General features: G+C 50.3%; 1 protein-coding gene across 3 annotated transcripts; it reads right to left on the minus strand.

The window, feature by feature from the left end:
* Positions 1–241: 241 nt before the first annotated feature.
* MGAT3 (mannosyl (beta-1,4-)-glycoprotein beta-1,4-N-acetylglucosaminyltransferase) lies at positions 242–23,542 on the minus strand. 3 transcript variants are annotated; one of them, XM_017823457.1, is made up of 2 exons: positions 23,495–23,542; positions 242–6,939 (listed from the first exon to the last, which is right to left on the minus strand). In XM_017823457.1, the coding sequence occupies exon 2, from the start codon at positions 6,936–6,938 to the stop codon at positions 5,430–5,432; it is 1,509 nt and encodes a 502-aa protein (XP_017678946.1). In that variant the 5' UTR covers position 6,939; positions 23,495–23,542; the 3' UTR covers positions 242–5,429. The 3 variants fall into 3 exon arrangements, with proteins under 3 accessions (XP_017678946.1, XP_017678947.1, XP_017678945.1); XM_017823458.1 differs by lacking the exon at positions 23,495–23,542 and adding an exon at positions 17,993–18,077; XM_017823456.1 differs by lacking the exon at positions 23,495–23,542 and adding an exon at positions 8,026–8,174.
* Between the last annotated feature and the right edge of the window lie 4,183 nt (positions 23,543–27,725).

Consider the following 27,725-nt stretch of genomic DNA (forward strand, 5'->3'; position numbering starts at 1 on the left):
AGAGCCACTTAGCAGCTATTGTTCCCCACTCTTATGCCTTTACATGTTTATATTCACTTAACATGCAGAAGATTAGGTCTGACCTAGGCCCACAAAATCAGCAATCAGTCCCCAAACCAGCTGGGCTCCCCCTTAATCTCCCTTCTTGGGAACAGTGTTCCACTAAGATTGGGAGGCTCCCTCACTCCATTTTCCAACAATCCCTCCATGAGGCAATCAGAAATAAAAGGTGTCACACACATCCTTTCATACTTTGTAAATTTTTTTATTTTTATTATTATCTCCTCCTTTTAAGCATCCCTTTAAGGGTGAAATGAAATCCAACCATTTACAGAGAAAATGATTTCAGAATGTACATTTGATTTATCCTTACAAAAAGTTCATTATTACTTGCTGTTTATAAATTACAGAGTGGAAAGGAGATTTGCAGATGCTCTTATTTTTTCTTTTCTTTTTGTTTTTTTGGCAAGTCCACACATTCTTTTTCCAAAGCAGGGTGTTCTGGAGCCACTCCGGGGCAACACCACCAGTAGGTCCAGGTCGATCTCAGGCTCAGAAGTGCTGCTAGACCACCTCCAGGACGATACTGCATCATTATCCTCACAGGAAGGAAAAACCAGTGGTTCAAATTCTTAGAGTCTCAGAGCATTTCAGATCCCTTCTTAATCCAATGTATATAGTCCCCAAAGCTTTAAAATTACAGTGTATTGCATTAGAAACGGCTCTTCTTTCTTGGTATTGGATCTGAGCCCCTCCTATTACCCCCTTACTCTCCAGCTCCCCTTCTCTTCCTTCTCTTTCCATAACGTGAGTTTGTCCAATGTCTCAGATACCAGAAAGGAGGGGTTTGGGGAGGGTAGGGAGAACACTAATGGAGGGATACAGGATCCATTTTCCCACTCCTTTCCCTCCTTTCTCGCCAAGGTTAGAGACCAATGAAGCCAGGACTAGTCATCCCTTCCTCTTCACCACCAGTGTTCACTAATCGCACCAGGAGTGACCCTGGACACGTGTCTTCACAGTGCAGAGGCATAGCAGCCATGGAGATTGCTGGCAGGAGCTGGGAGACAGGGAGAGAGCCTGGGGGATACTGAAGAGGGGAAGAGACACTAACAGCCCACAAGGACACACCAAGGTGAGCGGAGGGGAATGAATACCCTCCCTCCATCACAACTCACGTTACCTGGAGGACACAAAGTTTCCTTGTTTACCTGTCACAGAGACACGAAGAACAGGCTGGCCTGAGCAGCACAACAGCAAACACCTTAGCAGGATACAGGGATCAGAGAAAGCAACAGCAAGAGTGGGCTTGAGCGTGTCATCCTTCATACCAACCACACAGGCACAAAATCACCCTTTCTTTTCTGTCTGTCACTTGGGCATGGCATTACACACAAAGGGGCAAAGATGTCTAACCTGCCCTACTCCCCCTGCTTTAGCAAACTCAACTGCTGCAGGTCCTTCCCTTCACTCAGGGCAGAGGAGGAAGATGGGTTCTCCGACTAAAGCCATGCATGGGCACACAATTCCTTTTTCAGGTGGGAAGCACTAAGACAGACAACAGAAGATAGGCAGGCAGAAAGAAATGCAAGGCTCGGGTGTGCCACTCACTACTTCACCTACTACCTGGCCTTCCTTTGCACCAATTTGAAGGTAGAAACATCTAGGGAAAGAAAAAGCACAAGGCTGAAGAGGGCTGCAGGAAAGGCTGGCGATGCATTCCCTCCTTCCACCAGAGAGTTTGCTCCCAGAGAGACAGCAGGTTTCACTGTTTATGGCTGCAACAACCCATAGACGTCAGGCTCTGGTAGTTTTATCCAGCCCAGAGGCAGGACAGGGTTATTGGTCCTTCTCAAGCCTCAGTACCTGGTTCAGATAAGATGAAGGAGTCTCAATACTCACAGTTCAGCACTGGGAAACAAAGATCTAACAGAAACCTGCCTCTTGCTTCACCTTTCTCCCGCCTCATACACCCACATGCTTTTGGGTTCCCTCCTGTGGTGGTTGTCTGGGGGGTGGCTGTCCCCTCCATGCACTGGTTGCAGAGGTCCTAGCACAGCAGTACAGGCAAGGCTGAACAGAGGGCAAGCCACTGCCTTGGAAAATTACTGTGCAAAAGTCAGCTTGCTGGTGTCTGTTCCTCCAGGGACAAAAAGGAAGATTTTTAATGACAAGCATTCTAGCTCCCTAAGGATAATAAACACAGGGCTAGCCAGACAAATTAGACAGAAACATTGACTAGTTTGGCCTTATATCAAAAAAATGTTTAAACAATTCTTGAGAAAGAGAAACAAAAAAGAATGCATTGCATCTGTAAAGCCCCTTCCTTCCACCACAACAGAAGTCTGGTTTAAATTTAATTTCCTTAGAGTAAGGAAGTGAGTAAGTCCAGAAGGCAGACAGGGCCAGAGTCCTACAGAAGAACCTGAGCATTGCTATTCCAGTAGGACCTTCTCCTCCAGCCTAAGGGGGCAAAAGGGAAAGACAAATCAGAGGAAGAGGAGAATGATGGAGCAAATAATGGAGAAGACAACAGGCTGTACTTCAGGAATAGGAGTTGCAGATACTGCAGCTGTAGACTTATCTGAAACTCCCAAGAGACAAAGGCCATACCTCAACACTGAAAACATGATTTGCAGTGCACTAAAAATCCCTGAGGACGGCCATGCATGAGAAGGACTGGTATTAGACGAGAAGCTGCTCCCACTGTGGAAGATAATGAGGTGCAGTCTCAGCACACAGGCACTTCAGCCCCTGCTTCACAGGGCTCCAGTGATGCTAAAGCACCCATGCAAAGACTGACTTGTCTTTCTCTTCTGTCTCCAGCAAAGCCTGGCATTGGCCTTGTGTTGCAATCACTAAGACAAGGCAATGCCAAAGGTCCAAGAGCAGATCTCAGGCTCCCTCCTATGAGTAAAAATGAGAAATAGCTTCTTCCTGCTATACTTTTCAGCTGCTGAATCCTATGAGCTAACACACCTGCTCTCCTCCTGCTGTCCCCAGGGAAAGCACATTCCCCTTGTGCTACAGCCTCAGTGGTACAGCTTTCATCTTGCTCAACGCAGGCTCCTTCTTTCTCAGCTGGGTCCCCATTTCTCTACAATCTTTCTGCACCCAAGACCTCCACACAGTTGCTTGGCACCAGGACCCCGTGACTATGACAAGAGTCCCTCCTGCTGCATCAACAAGTCTGGACTTAGAAGAGCCACAACTTCATTGTGGGAGAAGAGCATTCTGCCTAGCAAAGCTTCTCACTCCACCCAGTTCCCAAGGGGGCTTTCTGCCTGAGGGGAAGACACAACAAAAGTGAGAACAGTGATTTAAAAAGACAAAAAACCCCCCAATAACAAGAAAAGAGGTTCCTTCAGTTCTTATAAGCAGGCATTATGGCACACAAGACATGAAAGGAGCTAAGATGAACTGCATCTCAATTTGATCAGAAAAAGACGTTCATCTTTACTCTGTTCCAGTCTCAGCCTTATTAGGCAACCAAGTTACTTTTGCTGACATTTTTCCCTTCTCTAGAGAGGGATTAGGAGGGAAAAAGAGAGTCATGGATAGGAATGAAGCACAAGGGTGGCACATGCTGGACAACACAAGAACGCAGAGCCCTGGTGGAGTTAAGGGCAAAGGAAACCCCCCTGCTTTAGAACAGCTGGCCAAAAGGGCCACTTCTTTATGCCAGCGTTTTCCTCTTTCTCCTCTTCCATATGATCTCTGCTTGGAACATGAGTCAGTCTTTCCACTGCAAGGCTAAGAGAGCAAGTTCATAATGTTTTTCACCCTCTACCTGCTACGGCCCAGGGTCTGGGCACCCTGTCAAGCCATCTGCTAAGGAAGGGTGGAGACATGAATCTGCCTCTTCAATGAACTGAATCAATCCAATACAACAGGCCAGATCCTCACTACCCATCCCTGGCAAACTGAGCAGACACCAGCCCAGAGAGCTGCAACTAGCGTCCTCCTAGATCCCCTCCCCTCTGCATGGTCCAGGCTGGAGATGTGGGCTGCACACACTCTCTGGATTGCATGGTAGTCCCAAAACAGTCTTTTGGCCCCATGAGAATCTGCCCATGGCCTGTTTCTTCATGAGCTCACTCACGCCCTAAGAGCAGACAGATGGATCCTGTGCCTTGACCAGCTCTGTTTCCCCCACAACAAACTCAGAAGTTTACCCTTCATCTTCTCCCTTTTACTACCCCATGGTAAGAAGGAATAGCCAGCACGTGTAAGCAGCAACTCTGCAGCAGGCACTGCCTGTGGGATTGCAGAGGCAGCCAGAGAGGTATGCAACAGTCCGACATGTACAGTACTGCTATGCAGAGCCAATGCTATCCCTGGTCCTCTTGTATGACTTCCTCAAGAAGTCATCCATGCCAAGACTGAGTTTGCAGCTTCTGGATCCCACTATTTCCTGAAAGCACACACAGCCAAGCCCAACTATGCCCCCTTCCCCCCCAGTACTGGTAACAAACGCCCACGTGCACATCAAACCCATGCATGTTAGCACTCATGCACATAGGAAACCATGCACTTGCAAACACACACTCTCACCATCTGGTTGAGTGCCCTGCAGCTTATCCCAGCCCCAACTGAAGCACATACTGCAGGGGAAAACACTTCGGCTTCTGTGGGACAAGCCAGTGCAGTGTCATGGGGGCAGGGGCAGAAAATGAGTGGAAAAAAGCAAACAACAAAAGCCGGCTTTCTCCTCTGCTTCCCATCTGCCTGCTCCGGGATTGGTAGAGCGCTGGGGCAACATACAGCCCAGATGCATTAAACCTGTAGAGGGGGATGCATTTTGGGGAGGACACCTTAGAAGCAAAGGATTTCCCTTCCCCAAAATACTCTCTGAATATAGAGGTATACAACAAAACAAAAAGAAAAAGCATTCTGAGATGTTTCTGCACATTCACTCATCCAAAAAATGCTAGTGACACACATCAGACATGGCCACTTGCATCAGTTTGTGTCTGCTGACTCACACGCTCACTGAATAGCCCAGGCTTGCATCTGTGCTTGCTCCAATCCATGAAGGATGAGGGTGGATGGGAACAGTTGCCCACTCTCCCCACGGTACCCTCCCAGCCTCTCCCGGAGGAAAATCTGCCAGCTGGCTGCAGAGATTCTCTCCAGGCAGCAGGAGAGGTTTGGAGGATGCAATAAAGTCTTTATGCTACTATCAGAGTAGGTCCCCAATATCTCTCCTCCTCCTGCCCATGTGACTGAGGAATTCAGGTTCCCAGGCATCACCCTGGGATGAAGGGAAAAAGAAGAAGGAGGGAGGGAGGGCAGAGACCCCAGAGAAATGGCACACCCTGCCTATAAACAAAGGAAACAAAAGAAAGAAAAGGAACAGACGAAAACACCTGACTCTTTCCCTTTATTGTGAAGTTCTGAATTCCCACATGAGCCTGAGCTTCGTGGCCTCACCCAGCACCCTCTGCTTTTTGGTAGGGGTTCTCCAACAAGTAGCGGAACCGCTGGTAGTTCTTCAGCAGGTACTTGGGAGCGTACATCTGCTCCTTGGGGTCAGCAGGGGGATACTCCTGCGTAGTACCATCAAACCAGCCACCAGTCCGGATCAGCTCCCGGATATAATTGAGGTCTCGTTTATCCTCATAGTCACCCCAGCGGGGGAAGTCCCCATTCTGGGCTGACACCAGTTTGAAGTAGATCCCCTCAGGGGTGAAACACCAGGAGCAGTGCCAGCCAGCAAAGTGGAGGGGGCTGCCCAGCGACCACTGCACCAGGATATGTCCTGTGCTGTTCTCATACTGCCGAAAACCAGGCATGGTGTAGTACTCACGGCGTCGCAATCGTATCCCGTCAGTAGCATAGACAGCCTGGAGCATCCCCATGGTGCAGCCTGAGACCACCTCCAAGGTGCCTGGCTGCTTCCAGAAGAAGCCATAGAGTGACTTGCGCATGTGAAAGGCGAAGGGCTCTGTCCAGCCGTCATAGAGCTTGAGGAAGAGCACGCCATCACGGGCCGGGATCTCATCAGCATCATCAATGATGAAGACATCATCCGGGCGCAGGTTGTGGAGGCGAGAGACGCCATCCCGGGTGAGAAAGGTACGTAGGTAGTCGTCAGCAATCCAGCCGTCCTGGCGGCCGCCGGGGGGAAAGTGGTCCAGAAAGACATAGAGCACCTTGTGGCGGATGTAGTCAAAGGAGCCGTTGAGGAGCATCTCGCGGAACTTGAGGGGCCGTGGCTCTCCATAGGCTGTGAAGTTTGACTCACACACCACGAAAGCATCCACCACGTCACCCAGCTCGTGGAAGCGGACGTCCAGCAGGTCAAACTCGTGGTTGACGTTGATAGCGTTGATGACCCGCCGGGGGATCTCCCGAGGCACGAGGCGGTCCTTGGTGGGCAGGTTGGAGTACTGGACCACAGTGGGGACGCCGCAGCTGGGGCCGTGCCAGCCGGGCAAGCACACACACTCCACCCACTTGCGCCGCTTGGCTCCGCTGGTGCTCAGTGGCTTGCGAACCGGCCGCCCCGAGGCCGCGCCATCCGCTCGCTCCTCCAGCCGACCTCCCACGGGTGGTTTCTCCAACACCTTGGTGCCTGGTTTAAAGCAAATGCCACCAGCTTTGGTACGGACAAAGTATTCTGTTGTGTCTTCTGGCAGCACGAACTCAACTTTGTGCAGCTCTTCGCTGGCTCTGCTGGGAGGGAGGGGCTGGAGCAAGGGGGAGTGAGAGTACAAGGGTGTGCGGAGGAACTCTGCACCCCCTGGCTCAGGGCTGACCTGAGGTGTGACAGGGGCATTGTTCCAGAAGAAGCTGGAGACGAGATTGGGACTAAGCGAAGCCAGCTCCCTGGGGAAGGTGACATAGGAAAGGGCCTTGAGGAAGTGCAAGAAGGAGATGAGGCAGAGACCAGCCATGCAGAGAGTCAGAAAGAGCTTATGGCGTCTCATCTTCATCCTGTGGAAGAGCCATGAAAAGGAAAGTCACATTCAATAGTTATTGAAGTGCAAAAAGTTTACCATCGTTAGAAAAACAGGTTGGGGATGGCAGAAAGCTGGTCCAAATTCAGCATGCATCTTCAGATACTTGAATCCAGGAACTACTCCCCCCACCCCCTGCCATCTTCAGTGGGTCTTTTGCCTCAGCTATATTACACCAAGATGAACCTCTGCTAGATCAGTCACAGTCTCATAAATCCACTGAGACAAGAAAGGCACTGGCAATGGGGTAGAAAGACAGGAAATGCAGAGTAACAGGAATTCATGATCCAGTGAACTCACTGCACTTGGCAGATTTGCCCCCTATTCAATGACAGATACAAAATGAACATAGACCTCCTCAGACTGTGCATCACCAGAGGGTTGGGGGAAAATGGAGAGAGAGGAGGAAGGGTGAGAGTGTGTGTGTGTGTGGGGGGGGGGCATGGTTGAAACATGACCAGTATAAGAGAGGCAGTTCTAAAGGACCGTGACCATTAAGTCAGACTGCCAGAGGCAGCCTACGCTCCCCAGATTTTCTCAGTGTTTGCTCAACACACGCCCTAAAAACCCACCCTTGTTCCTAGGAAATGCTACCCAAGTTCACATGGGGAATTGGAAAACAAAAATGAAAGTTTAAGATCCTCTCACATTAACTCTTCTACCGTCCTTCTCAAGTCCTCTATATCTCCAAATGTTGCCCTTTGCCTTTCATTTTCTGTGCACCAAATGCTGAGGGTTTTTTGCATCTGGATTCAAGGTGACTAAAATAAACACCTCACTGTCTTTGCTGGTACTGCTGTACCATCATGATGGATTTGTGTCAGGCCAGGAAGAAGCCAGCAGTGCAGAATCCTTCCCTCCAAACGCCACAAAATATTGCCTTCATCCTTCCTTACACTACCTCCCCACCTCCAGCCCAGGCAAGGAACGCAGAGCTGCTGTCAGGCAGAGAAGTGATTGAAGACTACAATCCAGAAAAAGGACAAAAATAAAAAAAAATAAGATTAAAAAAATCTAATCTCACACAATGCTCCACCAAGGAAAAAGGAGAAAAGGTGCTCACCATATGCTGTTTAGGGAAAGGAAAGCTGGGGCGAAGCTAGGCATGGCGAGATCATCCAAGAGCCCTTCCCAATCCACAGGCTGTCCTTTGCTCACTGGAGCAGGAAACCCTCCATGCAGTGACAGGCAGAGGCGGAGATCCCCATGCACACAACATGTACCACTTTGCTCCCTCCACAACATGCTCCTCCCTATGGTGGCTCTCTGCCCCCAGCAGTCTCCCTTTCTAGGGCCAAAGTTCCCGAGAGGCACCACACCTATAAAGCTTCCACATGGCACATAATGGTGCCAGCAATGCCTTCATAGGAGGTAGTCCCTGCTTCTGGGAGCCACAGGGGAGCTGCCCCACACCCCCAGCCCCACAGGCTGCTCCCCTGCCCGAGGGCTCCTCAAGGCTGACACATGGGCAGGTTGTGGGAACAGAGGGAAGAAGCACCCAGCCTGCTCCCATCGCTTCAGAGGGTATTAAATAAGACACAGAGCATGTTTACTGATTAACCTGAGGGGAATTTAATACTAACATGAAAAGCCATAAAGCATTTAGACAAACAGGAACCACCCAAAGGAAGGCATCTGGCTCTCCACAGATGGCTCTGACAGAGACTTTGGTAGAGGGGTTGTCCACAGTTGTACCTCACAGCTCAGCGACAAGCATTTCTGGACACTTTGCAGTCGTGTTTTTAGTGAGAGCAACCATCCACTGACATTGTCCCCGGCACTTGGGTGGCAGGGCAAGGAGTCCCACCTCAAGTTCTGACAGAAGGACTGCAAGCCTGAAGCTGGTGGTAAAGTTACAGCAAGGCCATGGGAGAGTTAAAAATGAAAAGAAAAATAAACAAGGAAAAAAGAGACAGCTTAATTCTATTGTTTAATGTTTAGTACTGGGTTTGATATACTTCAACACAGCACAGGTCAGTGGCAGGGCAGGGTGCCGGCTCTGTGCACCCCCAGGAGACCATCTTGTCAGACAGGTGGGTAGGGAGGAAATGGTGGCTCTCCTCAGGGGGCTGCACCAGGGCAGAGCCTCACCTGCACCCACCCAACACAGCTCCACAGCCTGACCTCACACACCTGGTCATGGCCCACCTGGTGGGAGGTCACACCTTTGTGGTGATCCAGCCATGAAGCTGGATATTCTCCAGTCAAAAGCCATAAAGAATCATCTTGGGGCTTGCTGTCAAGCTTCATGGGAGAAAAATAAGGGGCTGCAGAAAACCCCAAGAGCATCTCATGTCCAGGATTTTTTTTTTTCCTGAAGTCTCTACTAATGTCTCACAGAAGCAGCAAGATCACTTGGAAGATAGAGGAGTATTCAGTGCCTTTCCCTTGCATGTCACCAGCTTTTGCTCTGTGTGTTGAAGTGTGAGGAAGAGAAGGGCACTAGAAGCCAAAAATACTAAATTAGCCGTGACTGGCTGTCAGGAGAAAGTGTCCGCCACTGGTAAATGAGTACAGCTTTCTCCAGTCAGGTGTCCTGTGCCTTCTCCAAGGCACTACTTCCAGACATCAGGTAGCTGAAACCTAGGCAAGATAAATGGCTGACCTGCTCCAATATGGTAATCCCAATTGCTGCCAGGTAACGCTGGTTTTGCTCCAGTTCCTACAGGACGCACAAATGCAGGGCAGCCAGCTTCCTCTGGGCCAGCCCAGGACTGAGGGTAGGCGCTGAAGGAATTGCATAAGGCACATCATTTTCTCAGATGGCTGTAATGCTCTGCGTGCCACAGTAAACTCCCAGACAAAAAGCCATAACTCTTGACATTCAACAAACTGCTCCATTTTCTGAGATGTAGTGCACCGTGTCAACATAGCAGGACACACGGTTTTAGGAGGCAAAGCATATTTTCCTCACTTGACATTTGCAGTATCTGTCAGGCTCAGCACACGGCTCTGCAGCTCTTCACCCAGTGGCACAATGAGCCCTGGGCACAGCTGCGCTGCCTCCCCCGCTATTGCCGCCTGTGCCTGGGAGAGCCAGGCTGGTGTGCACAGCCCCTGCAGCTCTGCCAAAGCAAGCTGACCCTGCAGTACCCTCTGCTGTTCCACCGCTGACATGTCCCAGGAGGCCATTTCCACTGCTCGAGTGGGAGCATGAACATATTTCCTATCCTCTCCTAAAAGGGGGGGAAGCAAAGAAGCAAGGTGTGTCCTCTTCAAAATCTCATCCCTGGGAACCACCTTCATTCTCACATGCCAGAGATTCCTCTGCCAGGGAGTGGAGAACACTCGCGCACCCTTACGTGAGTCAAGAAACTAAATAACATCAGTCACGTATCTCTTCCCATATCCTCTGATCAGCCCTGCAATGAAAGATGTGTCTGAGTGGTAGCTAGTCGGAGACAAAGGCCAGCAGAGAAACTGTTATTACCCCCCCTCACCAAAACATTTACATGTGGTGGAAATGAGAAAGGAGGTACCAGTCAGAGAGACATCTCAGTTTGTCATAAAGGAGCCCAGCTGCTCTAACACAAAGCAGCCATCAGTTACCAGGAACACAGAAAACAGCAAGACAATTTTGAGTGAGGAGAGGGAAAAAAAAGTCAACTTGATCTCCAGGAGAGTGATCAAGTTGCTGTCAGGTTAAAAACAGCAGTATAAGAAAAGCTTTAATGTTCAAGTAGAAGAAAAAGCCAGGAGTATGGACAGTCAGCTCTATTAAGACAAAGCTCTTTCTTTAAGAAACACAAACTGCTTCAGCAACACTCAGTTCTGGCAAGACAAGCTGAAAGCTTCTTTTTGTAAGGGATCCCTTTGATATTTCCGTGTTTAAAGTTCTGTGTCTACCATGCAGGTGAAGGGCTTTCAGAGAAGGAGGAAAGCTAGAGGTCGTACGCACATGAGTTATCTCCAGGCACCTGTTAGCATTTTACTTTGCCATTATATCAAGTGAACGGTTGATTTATACCATCCTGAAATCATATACTTATTTTTCAGGAAGCCAGAGAGAAAGATATGCACCGGTAAGTACTGGCAGTTCACCAGTCCTAATGCTCTCTTCTGGAGAACACTGGCAAGAGGCCACTAACAAGCTGCTGGATGCATGCTATGCCACACTCCATCTCATTAGGGCATGGAATGCAAGACTCCTTAGACTTCTCCACAGCTCCTGTGGAGAACAAATCAGAGCAGAAGCTTCTGGTTTTCCCCAATACCAAAACGCTCATCTCCTCAGCCTAAAGTTATCCCATAACACCCATGCAGTAACATATTTGCCCATCACTCAGACACTTCAACACAAAGCTCTCAATTCACAAATGTGAATTGCTTTCACATGGCAGATTAAAATCCAGTATGACTTCCATCCTCCATAGCAAGGGCCCAGCTCTCTCCAGCTAGAGACAAATGGGATAGGCTCTGCATTTCTGAAGCACTATCTGCCATCCCCAGGGAACAGAAATCTCAACAGGCATCAGAGCCACAGTACTCTAAATGCTCTTAAAATATCAAGTTACTTTTGTTCTGCAAACACTCACTGAAGGAGAAACTATAAAACTTGTATTTGTCTATGACCAAAGCAAGCTCAGGGACAGCAGGACTGTGCTTTGCTTAATGGTAGGAAGAGAAGATTATCATACAAAGCCGGACAGCAGAAAAAGTGTAGAGGAGCAAGATGTACCAGAAGGTAGCTAGGGCTCAGCACTTCTCTCATGTGAAGGATGCCATGGTGTTTTCAGGGACAGCAAGCTATGAGGACGTTAGCAAGAAGTTCTGGCAGAGTCACAGCACAAGGTGGTTTGAATGTGAGCAGGTCCATATCAGCTTCCCTTCACGTTTCAAGGACGGGATACAACATTCTCCCGTGACCTTCACCAAGAGCTGCTGCCCACAGCACTAATGCAAAACACCAATACCTCGTGCTCTGTATTTCCTTTGCAGCTTTGAGATAACTGACCACAAGGTGCCACTGACTTGCTGACAGCCCAAACAGCTGGAGCAAGCCATCCAACACAGCCTGACCTTACTTAGCAACTAAGGCAGAGTGAGGCTCTGTAGTGAGCACCTTCCCTCCATTTCCACAGGGAGGTGAGCGGAGATATAAGATGACCACTCAACAGGGTGCCACCATAATTCCCAGAGCTGCCATCCACACACCATTAGTAGGTCTCATCAAGCCAGGAAGAAAACTCGACTGAAGAAGAAAAAAAAAAAAAAAAGAGAGCTAAAGGGTGCATCTACACAAGACTAAGGTGAGGTTGGCCAGGGAAGGCTGATAACACAGTGCAAACAAAGGCATTGCCTTCCCCTTCCCAGGGAAGGCAGACACATTATGTAAAAGTCAACCACAAGACCTTGCTAGGTCTCAACGGACCAGCAACATCTATGGTCAAAAAACAAACAAATCAGTTGTCTCTTCTACACATTCTTCTAGGAAACCCAAGTGCTCCACACCAGCTGCTACCATCTGCTGCGTACAAAAACTAAGATGGATGCAACACAAAACCTCCAGTCTGTGGCTGCTCACCTCTTCAACTCTAGAAGCACAGTACCTTTGGACTCCACACTTTCCATGGGCTTTCATTGTTTCAACTGTTCTCTCAAGTGTCTTGTCCTGATATTTAGTTATTTGGTTATTTTAGATGCCACATCTCCAGTCTCAGCAAGGCAGCTGCACGCTGTGGGACAAAGCAGCTCTTAACCCTCTCCACAGAACACACAGGACCTGGAGATAAAGTGGTCTTTACTGACAAGACTTTGGCTCAAGACTGATCTTCCAGAAATCAGCAGAATAGACCAGCATCCAAACACCTTCAGAGTCCATTATAAAACCCTCCACTCGAACAGATTGTTCTTACCGTAGCTACCATAAAACTAATAGCAGCATAATTATATAATTCTCCAACCCCCAGTTTAAAAGAAGATCTTCTCAGAGAAGACTAGAAAACACTAGTGAAATCCAGTAATGGCCTACGAGACACCAATTTAATTTTATCCAAGAAGTACTTGGACATCACAAGGGTGCAGTACTGCATACTAAGGAAAACTAAGCTGGATTTCCAACTCCACTGGAATCTGTCAAATATTCTTCTCAGTATCCTTCAGCTGTACTGGGCTCCCTTGTAGCTAATCCCCTCTCTCCAGCTAAATCCAGTCTCACCATAGGAATTTTCATGGCTTCAGAGATGCCTCTGCACACTAATCCTTCATATACTCTCAGCAGCCAGTTTTCATTTCTTAGCACCACTAGTCTAAGTGCTCTTTCTGCTAAAGAAGAAGCAGCACCTCTCTCCTTCACTTATGCTTGATATCCTGGAAGGACTCTTCCTCAACCCTGCTTACTGCCTCCTCAAAACATCTGGTTCCACAAAGTCTGCTGTGATGGCCCTGGAGATTGCATCACCACTTGGCTCCATGGTTGGGTCTCTCAGGACATCAGAGGGTGAGCTGAGGCTTTGCTGATTGCACTCAGTAGTGCACACAGGCACCAAGGATGTGAGGCCCCTCTCCCAGCCAAACGCAGTATTGCTGCTGCTCCCTGCTTCCAGAGCACAGCGGTCACAGCAGCGCAAAACCAAGTTGGCTAGATTTTTTTGCTTATTAATTGTGGTATCTTACAAGGGAGGAATACTCCATCATGAAGAAAAGGAAAGAAAAAAGGGACAGAACTGCACACAAAAGCAACTTATGTCCTCAGACAGGCCATGGGGTAATCAAAGAAGTATGCGAGACCTCCCAGCTAGTCTTTGTGCCTTGCAGAGATGGACAGGACAAAGACAGGTTGTCCCAGGATAAAAGAAAATCATGCTTTCAGAGACCACAAGCGAGGCATGCGGCAACACAGGATGTTTTTTCAGAGGTTCTCTTCCCCTCACTCACCACCTTCACAGCTCACCCATCCCTCAGTTGTCAGTTATATGAATTCAAGTTGTCAATCATATGGAAGTCTGCTTTTTACAGCCAAATCAGCAGCAGATCTAACTGGGTTAAAAATAAACTTCAAGAAAACGCCTAGGCATGGGAAGAAGCAGCTGACCAGCATAAACTTTCTAAATTATTTCACCAGTTTGCTTCTCATAAAAACCGTGGTATCAAGTAAATACATCCTCAGACAGTCAAAATTACAGAACTTTAGACACTGTTCATCTAACTAGATCTCCAACAAGGCCCCCATTCAAACACCATGAGCTCACTAATTCCTCCCAGCAGCATCAGGGAAGGAGCACATCTCAAGAAGGGAACTGGAGAAGAACCAGCAGCAGGTAACTGCTTTCAATGCAGATTCTGGCAGGCACTCCACGCATGCCAAGCAAGTGGAGTACAAGTCACAAATCCTGACAATAGCTCCAAGGTGAACAGTCCAGATTATGCTCAGAGCTGAGGGTTCATGGATGAAGACCGTGTGGCAGACAGGCCAGGGAATGTCACATAAACCCTGTGCAAAAGAAAGCAGGAGAGTCCCTGGGGACTGTGTAACAGCCCAAGCAACAGGGAGATGAGAGTTGAACAGACCAGAGGAAGGTGAGGCAGGTGCCCTGTGGGCCCAGAGCAAGGCAGCTGAAGGAGGAAGAAGGCAAGAAGCACATGATGCCATGGTGATGGGTAAAGTGCACAGACCCACGCAGGCAGAAACCACGTTGCCTTCAGCTATTTTTGAAGTGGGTGGTAGTTGTTTGTGCATCCCCAGGATAAAAGCTCTCCAAGACAGATCGAAACCTTAGAAGACAATAAATAAAGAGAGGCCATCGAATAGCAGCAAGATCCTAGTGGCCATGGAGAAGAGCTGGCCCTCCATCCCCACCCTCTTTCCTCCCCCATCCATCACCAACTACTTGGGGTTTGGCAGTGTGCTCACTTTCCCACAGTAGCTGATCTATGACTGTTTGGAAGAGCATTCTCAGCCTCTTCCTTCCCCTCCTCCCCTTCTTTCAGGCCACAGGGGTCCCACTTGGCAGCCCCCAATCCCCCTCTTCTCTGAATGTCTGGTGACCAGCCAATCCCATGCAAAGAGCATTAACCCCTCTTCACCAGGAACAGCCAGAGAAACCTGACGCCATGCTGAGAGGCTTCTCCAGGGTGTCTCTCCCTCCTTCTCTCCTCCCCTTCCCCAACCCCCCCTACTCAATTCTCTCGCCTTTTTCCCCCCTTTCCTTTCATTTCTCAAAAACTAACTCCAGCCCAGGGAGTGTCACATCTTCCCGAGAATGTTACACAAACCCATGGGAATTTTTTTTGGACCATGAACAGACCCTTATTTATTTGTCTCTTCTGCCTTTGTTCTTCATTTCCTCTTTCAAGACTTAGGCAAGACCTCAACACAGTGCTGCCTGGATCCCCCGCTGCCACTTCATTTTGTTATTATTTTGGTAAAGAAAGTGCTGATAGGCAGAGAGCTCTTCAATATCTTGCCCTGGGGCAGGAGTAAGTCAGCCCAGACTCCCACCTCTGGGGTGGACAAAGGGCATGAGCTCAGGGGCTCTGCAGAGCACCTCAGGCTCTGGCTTGCAGAGGCAACCCCCTGCTTATGCTATCCTTCTGACTGCAGCATCACAGCCCCTCGGATTAAATCCACACAAATCAATTCTGCAGTAACGGCTCTATGCCGGTAACAGGCATATGGTACCACGGAAAGGGGCAGTTTCCCAGAATGAAATCAAAAGCCTCCTAATGCACTTAACTCAGGGTCACATAAATCTCTCTTCTGCCTCCCACAGACGACTGGATCTTGTTTACAGACAGTGCAGCAAGCCTGGGTCTCAACAATATGTTTACTACTTCTGCACAAACATTCCCTTTCATTAAGCAAAGCAGTACCTCGATCTCCAGATTAAATCAATCGGAAAGGACTGGGAGCAGGTCTAAGGGAAAAGAGGGAGAAAGCTAGTCTTCATCAGTGAAATCACATGGCATCCCGGATATTACATAGATTTGGGGACCATTTGTCTTCACATTCTTCCCTTAGATTGCCTTATTTCTTGAGAAGGATGAGGAGAAATTTTGCATTTAGCCAATTGCCAATGTCCCTGACAAGAGGTAAAACATTCGATGAAAGAATGGGCTTTGTTTCATGCTGCAGAAACTGAGAACCAGGACGGGGCAGCTTGTCCAGGGAACAACTAGTGTTTGCCTGGCCAGCTCTTCCCCAAATGCAGAAGCCACAAACACACTGTGCAGTTAAAAACAGGGAAGCTGAGTATTTCTGCTCAACTGTACAGCAGACAGAGCAGTTTACTGCCACAATCACTTGATTACAGGCCAAGTTTCTTTCCTTCTCCACCCTCAGCCCTTTTCCTCCCCTTTCAGGTCTTCAGTAACACAAACATTTATATTGAACTGTGTTTCTGAGAAGTCAGCTGCCACAGACAGGTCAAAAAGGAAGGAAAGGAGAAAGACAAAACTGATGTGTAAGCACACCATGAAAATCAGTAACGAACAAGAAAGATGTGCAGTGCGGGTAGGGGAGCTGTGGTCATGTTGAAATCAACAGGACAAGCAGGGCAAGAGTGGGACAGCCCATCTGAATGGTACAGCAACCTGCCAGAGTGAGGCAGAGGGACAAAGAGCATTAAGCTCATACATAGCTGGGGTGGGTGGTCAGCCCACCCAGCTCATCTCCATGATGCTCTGCTGCTGCAAGAGCCTTAACAAACTGCCCCAGTCTCCCTTTGTCCTCAATCAGTTTCTCTTCAGGGTTTAATCACTGAGAAGTGATGGGAATTGCAGCTGCACAGTTTGCTGCTCAACCACCTGATCTATCAAATGCTCAGGTCCTGATGATCTCTTGTAAAGTTCAACGGACCATGGCATACCAAATCTAAAAAACACTTTGGCAAGACAAGATGGGCCTTCAAAAGAAAAAAAATGCTTTCAAGCATCTGAATATTTCAGAGAACAGTCCTGAAGATCCCTGCCCCAGATCCACAGAACAGTACAGTAATTGAGTGAGGGACTAAATCCAAGCACAAGATTCATTGTCTCCAGCTCAACAGTCTTGCTGGAAAGACAAGGCTCTGAACTCAGGAACATCTCGCAGTCCCAAGCCATGAAGATGCTCAGCAGTATCACACACCTGAGTGATGCAGAAACCAGAACGGGATTTTCAGGGCAGTTCAGCTGCACAGAGGCACATGCGAAGAAACACGGCAGAAAGGAAACCCACAGCACTTCCTCATCGCTAAGTGATAGACTCTGGATGCCTGACGAACTCCCTTTCCCTGCCCCCCCAGGCGCTCACGGGAAGCGAGAAGACTCTGTTCCAGAGCACAACTGCACTATAAATAATTCAAGAGACTGCTAAATTATGCAAAAGCAATCCCATCGTCCCCCTGGCCAAGCTGAATGCAGGTGTGGTCAACCCTTTCCTCCAAAAGTTGCTGCTAGATGGGGATTCTGAGGCCACAGAGGCTCTGTGCCAATATCCGAGAGCACAATGGCCACTTGCTCACAGCCAGGCCCGCACGGAACAACAGCACGACAGGAGGTATTTGGGGACACAGGGCTGATGGGAAAACAGCAATTCCTTTAATCCACTTCTTCTCCAGAGGCCTCACACGGCCCTAGGAGAAAATGCAGAAAATTATGTCCCTTTTGAGCAAGGCTGCTCGGTTGGTCTTGCCTCCACCAATTGGGTTAGCTGGCCAGCACTCGCAGAGCAAGGTGGGGAGGACAGGACTGCTGGGGCAGTCCTGGAGGCAGTAAAGAAGGAACAGTTTTGCTAGCACAATGTATGGGGAAGGCTGAGCTGAAAAGAGAGAGAATCACAGTCTGTTTTTCTGCCCCACTCCTCTGCTTTCGGGAGATATTGCCTCCCTGAACATCAGGGCTACTGAGGTTTGCCTTGGAAATGGAGTCATTAAGCAACAGCGGGCAGCTCACGCTGATCACTCCAGGGCACCGCTCTCCTTGTTTGCCCTGCCCTTTGCTCTGCCTCAGAGCCAGCCCTCACACTACAAATTCCACAAAAACGCGACTTCCTCACACAGCAAGCACAATCCACTCTCAGCCCTTACACAGGTTTTCTTCCAAAACCCTACCTTTCCTGGCTGCTGCAGCCTCCAAGATCTGTCCGTGCCCAACATGCTCAGTCTGCACAGACCTCCATCCTCCTCTTTTTCCCCTGCTATCCAGCTAGAGGCATTTGTGCCAGAGGAAAGAGGAACTAAAAGCACTACTGTAGCCCTCTCTTCAGCTTCAGCACAACCAGCTTAAAATCTCAGGGCTCTAGCTTACCTTCCCCTTCTTTCTTAAAGGGCTCAGCATCTAGGAGAGAGACTCCCTTTCATGTCTCTTTCCCATGCTGTCTCTCTCCTTTCTGCTCAGTTCCACTATCTGCATGCCAAAACAGGGGATCCTAACACAGATAAAGTCAGCACAGCAGATACCTGTGCTTAGATCACAGGTTTCACAGTTGCGAAGCCGCTATGCAGCAGGTCTGATTTGCATTAGTCTTTCAGGTATGCCTGAAATCTGCAGCTTTGCTATCATGCAAGACACATGCAGCAACAACCTAAGATAAAAATTACCCCAAAGCTTAAAGAGATCATGGACTTTGATTCTGCTCACTAGCCCTAGCCCAAACTGTATGGATTTACATACAGAGGGGAAAACGATGCTCCAAGGGATAGACAGCAGGGAACTGGGATTATGGATTAGGTAGCAGATCAAGGAGGAGGTGATATCTATGGCAAAAAGGGCTGCAGGATCTAAGCAGTGACTTGAAAGTTATCGGTAACCCCTAGCTCAGCACACACACCTAGCTGTTCTCCAGGGTTTCCAAGACGGGTAACAGCAAAGCAAGTTGGGGAAGCATTGCACCCCAGTTGCTGCTCTCCTGACGAGCCCTTGCGTTTACCACTGGGCAAGGCACAGCCTTGCTCCATGCCTCAGTTTCCCTGCATGGGAAATATGAGAAACTTTTCTACTCCAAGGGCTTGCCTAATTAAAAGCAGCTTAATGGGTTGCTTCGAGGTTCTTGGAGAAAAACCCTGTCATAAAACATGAGACACAGATGATCCTCAGAAAGAGGAAATGCCCCCGCTGCCTTTCTTCCTCTGGTCAGCCACATTCACCTCTCCTCACCTCTCCTGCTGCTTACAGCTTGTGCATTATGGGCTGAAAAAGACTGCTGGCAGAGCTCTGTTCGGTCATATCCCACAGCCATGGCCAACCTTTTGAAAAAGCCTGTTTAGACATAGACCTGGGCACTTCCCTGGCTGGGGAAACAGGGAACCTTAACTGAGCTCATCCAGCTGCCTATTCATCCGGGGGGGAGTGTTATCTCAGTGTGAGAAACCAAGGACCCCACAGCAAGCAGCTCATGTAACTTTTGGTCTCCTAAAGCAGGGAATAAACACTTCCTAAGTCACAGCTCTAGAACAAGCCCTTGCTGTTTGTAAGGCAGTTCCCTTCATGCTGCTTCTTCCCCCAGCCTGCCTGATGAAAGCTCAAAGTGCAGTGCCGCACTCACTTTCACCTATCCCCTCTACCAGGCAAGTTTCTGAGCACAAAAATACACCCACCCTGCTACAGGTGTTCAGAGGTTTGAAGAGCAGGAGGTACCTGTTGTGCTTCAGGAAGAGCTTGGGGGAAGTAAAGGGTCTGCACTGCAAGGAATGCAAAGAAGTCAGAAAAAGAAGGTAAAGAAATCATGTTTCTGCCTTTCCTTCAGAGTTCATTTCACACAAATGCAGGCATGGAGTGCTCTTCTGCATCCTACACCACTGCTCCAGCAAATGGCATCTCTCTTCGCATCCCCCAGGAGAAGGGGGAATTCACTAGCAGTGTAACTGCAACTCTGCCCCGGCCCCTGGGACAAGCAGTTGGTCCTGGCATCTCACACAGCACTGCTACAGTGGCACAGCCCCAACCTGCACAGCCCTGACCTTGCAACCCACTCCTCTGACTACCAAAGCACCCCAAACCTGACCCAGAGCTGCCCACAATTCTGGGCTTGGTCTCTCCATGCAGCTCTGTCACAGTTCCTCAAGGCCAGCCTGCATCACTGACCCAACAGCACAGTCCACACGTGCACTGCAGATATATCACTGCCTTTCCAAGAACATCCGAGGTGGGGAACAGCAGGCATTCCTCAGACACACCCCCCCGTCCCCTTGCATTGCACTGTTCCACGCACCCACCTTCCCCAAATTTCAGATTCCACTGTAATGCTTCATTGTAGTGTCCTGATGACGTGATGGCATTTTGTGCCAAGTACAATGCAGCCTGACCTTTTGTGCAGAACTGATGGGTGACAGTAGGGAAAAACAGGTGGGGACAACTACCCACACTCTTCTGCTTCTATAGTCAGGGCTGATAACATGAACCAGCCCCTTGAGGCACCTTTCACTGACCTAAAGACATGAAGACATCTCTTGTGCCAGTCAGTACACCCTCCGCCTTCCTCTCTGCCAGAGTTACTGTCAGCTGTACCAGTGTTCATTAGCACCACCTCCTCCAGCTACATCCCACTGATTGGGTCACAGATTCCAACAATGTACAAAGGGCTCATTTTAGAGCAACTAACCCCACCTAAAACCTAATCAGCCTTTAGGAATGAATGTTGGACCAGCTTGCCCTATCATTCAGTTATCAAATTCCCCCATTTCCTTCCTCCACTGTTATGATCTGATGCAGGGGCCGTGTGTGTGTGTGTGAATTTACGATAGCAGATGTACCTTAAAGATGCTACTCTCAAGCTCAGGCACACCAAGCTGAAAACTCAGCTATAAACCCTGCCATGAGACTGAGTTTCTCTCTCGTTGATGACAGGTCAAAGCAAGGGAGGGACAGAGAAAGAAACTTGTCCGTCCTAAGGTGCCCTTCACACACTGAGCGTGCACAACATCTACGTGCACTGTCCTGAACAACTGCCATGTCCAAGATTGCTTATATGCTCCACACTTACTGCAGGCATAAACTCTGCAAGAGTGAAGGTGTTCCATGGTAAGTGCACCCAGCAAACAGCCACCCACGTTTGTCACACAACCATCCCTTAAAAACATGCAATAAGCGTGTTACACCAAGCTGGCAGGCCACAGTGTCACACTGCACTTAACCAGTTGCACGTGGGAGGAGGAGGAGAAAGGTAAACATAAGGCACATACACGAGCACACAAACACCATAGGTATGCTCCTCAGGCAAGTACACCGAGCGTATCTGTGCCTGCCATGCAGCCGGCAGAGGTTAAACAGGCTCTGTGATCACAGCACAGTCCCAGCAACCCTCCAGACCAGCTATCCCCATCTCATGTTGGGCACAAGTACTCCAGATAAGTTTACAGTTGTGAGCATCCACCAAAGCCAACATCCATGCAAATACACACACTATTTTCCACCCCTCTTCTTGACCTCCTTGCTAAGGCAACCTCTGTGTGCCACACAGGCAAGTCTCTCTTTCCGCAACCTTACCTGCGCTTGCAGGGAGGGAGGGAGGCAGGTGGCAGCTCAGCCCCTGAACCCAGTTTGGAAACAGTCTCTCACTTTCTGGGCCCATGTGATGGAGATGAGCCTCAGCAGCATGTACAGCCAAAGGTATGCTAACCAAAAGACAGCGGCTGGGCCACCAAATTAGAAACTGGGCAAGAAAACACACCTGCAGCTAGCCAGAACCCCTCCCCTCTCCTAAGGATATAATTTCCATATCCAGGGCATTAATAAACAAGCTACACAGGTACAGCAGACTCCTCACAGGGAGGGAATGTTATACCTTGCAGTGGATTTTTTACCACTTCTGCAAAATTACCTGAGGGCACAGAGGAGCTATAAATCTTCAAGGGACTTTTATGACATGCAGTAGAAGAGAGTCACAGCTTCATTTCTTTTCCACAGTATGCAATAGCTTTCATTCAGTGCTTGTTTTATAATGGTACAGGGAGGCTAGAGGCTCCCCAGGAACAGCTCAAAGGACTGCTCTTCTCCCACTCCAGCTTGGAAGACACATTCCTAGCACTACCACTGAGGCTGAATCACAAGCACAGGTGGTACAGCTCTGTTTAGGGGGGCTTTGGAAACTGAAAGTTAGCTGCAAGGTGGGAACACCCATAGTTTTCCCTCCCCTCTGAGATGGCTCTCCGCTCTCTGAGTGTCCCGCTTTATTTCAGCTCTTCCCTTGAGGAGCTGACAGCAACCAGGCTGCAGCAACAGGAACTTGCAAGTGCTTCCAAAAATCACAGGCTCCAGCTGGACTCAACACCACTTCTGCATGTAGGATCCACAGGGCACAAGAGACACCCTTTGGGGAAGGGATGCGAAAAGTTCCTGCTGATTTGAACCTTGCTACCGTGAGACATACATAAGCAGTAGGCAGGAATTTGAAATTCAGTTTGCAGAGAGGCTGGGGGTTCCTGGTGACTCAAGTCATATTTGTTAGCAGTGGTGCCACCAAGTGTTTTCACGGGCTTGAACTTCCCACTCAAGGGGAGGGATTTGGAGTTAACTGGAGGGCCATTCTATGGGAAGGGAGGTGCTCAGCACCCACGCTGTGCAGGAGACAGGGCAGGCTAGCTCCTGACTCAAGCTCTGCCCTAGGGTGGAAGGGAAAGGTGCAAGACCACAGCTTCAGTTCTGGGAAACAGGCACGGTTCCCGCACGACCCAGGCACGGCTCACAGAAACACAGTCTGTGGAAATCCCCACAGGAAAACCATGGGCTGAGGCACTCCATCCCGCACCACACTCTCTCCCTTGCTGAGCTGTCTGAGGAAGTCTAGAGCTGCAGCAGATGCTGTGCTCCCCATCAACCTTGTCACACTCACCCAAGGTGCAAAACTCTCACAAGGACTGAGCTACACCAGCTTGTGTCACTCCAGCAGGACATACAGCTATTTCCAGCCCGCAGACAACACGAGAGCCCTGCATCAGCGTGGAGAACTTGGGTGCCCACAACCCTTTGCAGCCAGCCCCCAGTGGGGGAACTATAGCCATCTGACATGGAGACAGAGCAGGGCAGAGGGGAAGTATGGTGATGATGATACACATATATTTGTATGGATGTTTTCCCTCCCACGCACGCACTCCTGTTACTCCTTCTCGCTTGCTGCAGGCTTGGCACGCATCCCCAGCCCGTGCCCTCCTCGCAAGTCGAGCCCGGGCAGCAGATGGGCCTTCGCTGCAGTGCCCCGGCCGGAGGGATGGTGCCTCCACCCTCGGCGAGCCCTCCGCGGCGGGCAGGGGGCTGGCAGCATCACCTCCCTCCTCCCCACAGCCGATGCTCCCTAGCAGGGGATGCCGGGATTATAGGGGGGGCGTGGGGAGGGGGAAAGAGAAATAAAAAAATAGCACTAATATAAATAAATAAGGAGCGGGAAGGTGGGGGCTCGGCGGGGGAAGCCTCTCCAGCAGCGCTCGCAAGGGATGACGCCGCACCCCCGGGCCGAGGCGCAACTTGCAGGTGGCGGCAGCAGCGGCGGGGGGGGGGGGTGGAACGGACCGATGGGGGTCTCGCCGCCGCTGCCCTGAGCGCCCTCCGCCGCGGGGCGGGGGGTGTGCGCTGCCCCCGCCGCCGCCCCCTGCGCCGCCGCCCCCCGCTCGCTCACTCACCCCCGGCCGGCGCAGTGTCGGTGCCCGCCGGGCCCCCGGCGGGGCGAGGCTGCCGCTCGCCCCCGGCCCACCCGCCGCCCCCCGGCATGGCTCGGCGCCGGCCGCGGCGAGGCGAGGCGAGAGGCGAGCCCGGAGCCCGCAGCCCCCCGCCGCCTTCCTCCGCCTTCTCCTTCTCCGCCGCGGAGCGGCCCGGCACCTCCTCCCGGCCGCGGGAAAGGATGCGCTGCGCTGCAGAGCCGCGGCGAGCGGAGCCCCGCCGGCAGCAGCGGGCAGGGCTGCAGCAGCCCCTTTTGTGCCGCCCTCCCCGCCTGTCTCCTCCCCCGGCGCGCCCGCCCGCCCCCCCGGGCCGCCGCCGCCGCGGGCCGCCCGCCCCCCGGGGCACGGCCCTGCCGCCCCCCGCCTCCCGCACAAAGGAGTCTCTTGGATGGGGGGGGGTTTCGGGTGGACGCAGCAAGGCCGAGGGTGGTTTATTGAGCGAGCTGCAGTAACGAGTGCCGGGCCAGGCGGTGCCCCCCAAGGATGCTGCGGGGCCGAGGCAGAACCGCCGTGCCGCCCGCAGCCCCACAGCAGAGCCACCCCGGCCGCATCCCTGTCCGCGCCCCGGCGGGCGAGCGAGGGCAGGAGCACTCGTCGTTTGGCGGGAGGGAGGCAAGGCAAGGTGGAGATAGGTGAGCTGCCTTGCCCAGCGACATCAGGAAGTTTTGCTGTGGTGCCAGAAATAGAACCTGCGTCTGCTGACTCCCGATCGTGCGCCCCAACCGCAAAAGCTGCCTTTTCTTAATTCAACTTTTCCCTGCCTTCTTCCACATTGGGCCCATCTTTGGAAAGGAAAACAAAGCCAAGCCAAACCAAAACATCACCACCACCACCACCATCCTGCCACACCCCCCGCCCCCCCTTGGCTGAACAGCACCGCTACAAACATGCTGAAACACAAGCATGGGACCTCACCCCTTGCGGCCAAGAGCGAGCGAAAGGTCAAAAGGAAGCAGAACCAGGGTACACCCTTCCTCGACATTTGATGGGAATTTAGAAAAGCAGCACATTAAAAACAGAGCATTGGTGCCAATGCCTTTCCAACCTGCCATTTATCAGATGGGCGAGCTGGGCGGTTTGCTGGTGAGAAGTGGCTCTGTTTAACTGCAGCTGCCTGTTCTGTTGAGCAGCACTTGAGGCAACCCAACGGGAATGCACAAGAGCGTGCCCTACGGACTGATCTTCTGCCTGGCCAGCACCAGAGAGGGTTTCCTTGGGAAAATGCTGTCCTAATTTGTAGTTTTAAGGCCAAGATGGAGATCGCACAGTCAGGGCTCAGGCAAAGAGACAGCATAATTGAAGGGGAATTTTCCCCGCTGCAAACTCAGCTAGAAGGATGAGTAAAGACAGCCAGAGGTCAGCTGGATTCAGAAGTGCCTCAAGAGTATTGTAGAAGTACTGAGGGAAAGGAATGAGGATGAAGGAGGAAGACAACGATCCAACAAGGGAAGTTCTCACGGTATGAGGGAGGTTGTTTTGCGGCAGACACAATACCACACCAGCACAAGTCCTTGAGGACACTGAAAGGCTCCATCTCAATGACAGCAATAGCATATTGGTGGGAACACACTGGCAGACAACAACATCTCCCTCTCTATGGGTCCAGGATAAAGTTGCTCACCAAGACTATGCTCTTGAAGACAGTCATGGGTCCCCAGCAGAAAACTGGGCTTGAAGGGAACCCTCAGCTCCTACATCCCCATGGAGAATTTGGCAGCTGGGGTTCAACTTGCATTGAATCCATGACTGCCTTTTTTTTTTCTTTTTTTTCAAAGGGCTGGGAGGTGACAGCATGAGCCTTGAATGTCTGGGTGATTTCAGCTCTGGGAGTATAAATCCTATTAGGGATGGGCAGCAATCACCAATTCATTTCCCCTAGCCAGCGAACACCCATCACAGAAGGGATGGTTGGCACTAACAGGAAGAAACCATTGCTATTTTGGACCTCCTTCGCTCATAAAACATTATCCCTTTGCTTCAAATATTATCCTTGGGGTGATTTGGAGACAGCTAATGCTTTTCCATATTAATGTGATAAAACTAAAGGCTTACGGGCTCACCCAGCAAGTGCAAATGTTCAAGAACATCAGACCACAAATCTAGAAGCAGAATAACATCCTGCTCACGGAGAGGCAGCTGCAATACCACAGCTCCCCGGTCCTGTGACAAACAGTGTTTGCCACACTGAGCACTCCTAACTAGAGAGACAGGCTCCTGCAGCCTCCCAAAATTGTTTGCTCCTCTGTTACTGTGCAAGAATGTGGAGGAGGGGTGGGATTTTAGCCTTACCTTTCAATCTTTGAGTGAGGAAAGACAAGACTTTGCTCTTCTTTCCTGAGGTAAGCCCAGAGCAGAATGATGCAGAAGGCTGCTGTTTCAGCGTACACTAGTACATTGCTGAATGTAATATCGTGCTGGTACCTCCTTCACCCCAGTGCAGCTGCATCTGTACCTCCTCCCAAGTGGGACCTTGTTTCCAAACACATGTAGTTCTGGATTTGTGAGTCCAGACACAGAAGTTGAGGCTATAGACTTACATGTAGTATCCGAGCACCTCATGATTTCTAATTTACTCAGTCATCATCCTCTCTCCTAAAGGTAAAACCCCAAAACCTTTTGCTCTGTTTTACGTAAAAGAAACAGAGGATTAGAAGTTATGTGATTTGCCGGAGGCCAAACAGAGAGGCTGTGGTAGGGTAGAAACTTGACTGTGGATCTCAAATTAGCACCCTAACCATTGCCGTCTGTGTAGTGTTTTCTCTCTGCTTTGCATACTTCAGTTTGAGACATGCTGGACAAACTCCCTTGGGATAAGGAGTCATTTTTAGCCTGATTCCTTACAGAAATGAAGCTCTCACAATCACGTTGTCTATCTGCCTGTCTATCAGCCGCCCACAGCACAGTTTGAATTCACCGGCCAATTTCAACCAAACCCGGCAGCAAGGAAGGGATTTTACTGCAGAACAATCCGGATGAGCTCCATGATAAGCAGAAAGTGGGGAGGGAAGAGAGGGAGAAAGAGAGTGCCCATGTGTGCCTGCGGGCTGCACAGTGTCCAAACACCACTTCTGGCATGGCATATGATGCTTCCAGCCCCTCTCCAGGGCAAGAGGGAGGGATTGAGCTCAGGTAGATATGTGGGGCTGGTGAGGCCAGGAAGGAGCTGAGCACACTGCAGGGATGTCCCGGCTGTGCAGCAACCCCAGACTTGAATGTAGCAGAGATGTTCATCCTGCCGCTGGCAGAGCAGCTTCTGTTCTCCGTGCTCCCTAACCCCCGCTGGCTGCTCCTCCGGGAAAGCATCCGATTAACATATTGCAATGAGTTAACCTTAAATGGTCTAAAAATCCAAACCTCTGCATGCAAATGAATTCTGATGGAAGAAGCAAGATAAACCACCACCCAGCCACAACCGAGCCTGTTTGCTAACCAAGACACTTCTGTGTTTGCAGCTGAAGCCATGGTGGTGCTCTCAATCCTGTGATGATTTGCACCTCCCCACCCCATGCTACTGCCTTGCCAGGTGCAACGCTTTGAAGCAAAATATTGTTCTGTGGGGGGTTTGTTGGTGGTTTTTTTTGGTGGCCAGGATCTGTGACATGACCTAATTTCTTCCTCTTGGCCAGTGCCAAAAGTGGGTGGTATGGGCAAGAGCCTCCAGGCGGGGTGTCAGGCATGTGCTGGGCTTTACAAACTCTGGTGGAGTTGGTAGCTCCAACCTGCCAGCCAAAGGCAGGGGATGGAAAGGCTCTTCTCCATCGCTTCTGGGGGAACCCAGCTCTCATGCAAGAGGCTGTGCTCAGTTGCTGTTAGGTAACTTTTTTTCACCCTATGGCTAGTGCTGATAACTGATTCTTGGTCCCTCTGTGTGCAAGTCATTGACATTTGGTTAACTCCTTCACAGAGTTACAGAGTAGGGTTAATGGTGGCAGGGCCAAACTTTCACTGTCACTCTTTCTTCAGAAGATCACCAAAAGGTCACCACTTTCCCCCCCCTTCGGGATTAGAGTCTTTTTAATGCCCTTTGGAGCTAGACTCTGCAAACAAAGTCCTCCTTTGAGCCAACCAGTCTTGAAATCCGATGCCCTAGTTCATTTTGCACTGCTGGTGGCAGGGACGGAAACAACAAAGTGACATTTCTATCGGTCATAAGGCAAACGGCATAAGACAATGATATTTATCTCCTCCTTGAGTG

This window comes from Lepidothrix coronata, unplaced genomic scaffold (assembly GCF_001604755.1).
Source record: "Lepidothrix coronata isolate B3197 unplaced genomic scaffold, Lepidothrix_coronata-1.0 Scaffold102, whole genome shotgun sequence".
Classification (NCBI taxonomy): Eukaryota; Metazoa; Chordata; class Aves; order Passeriformes; family Pipridae; genus Lepidothrix; species Lepidothrix coronata.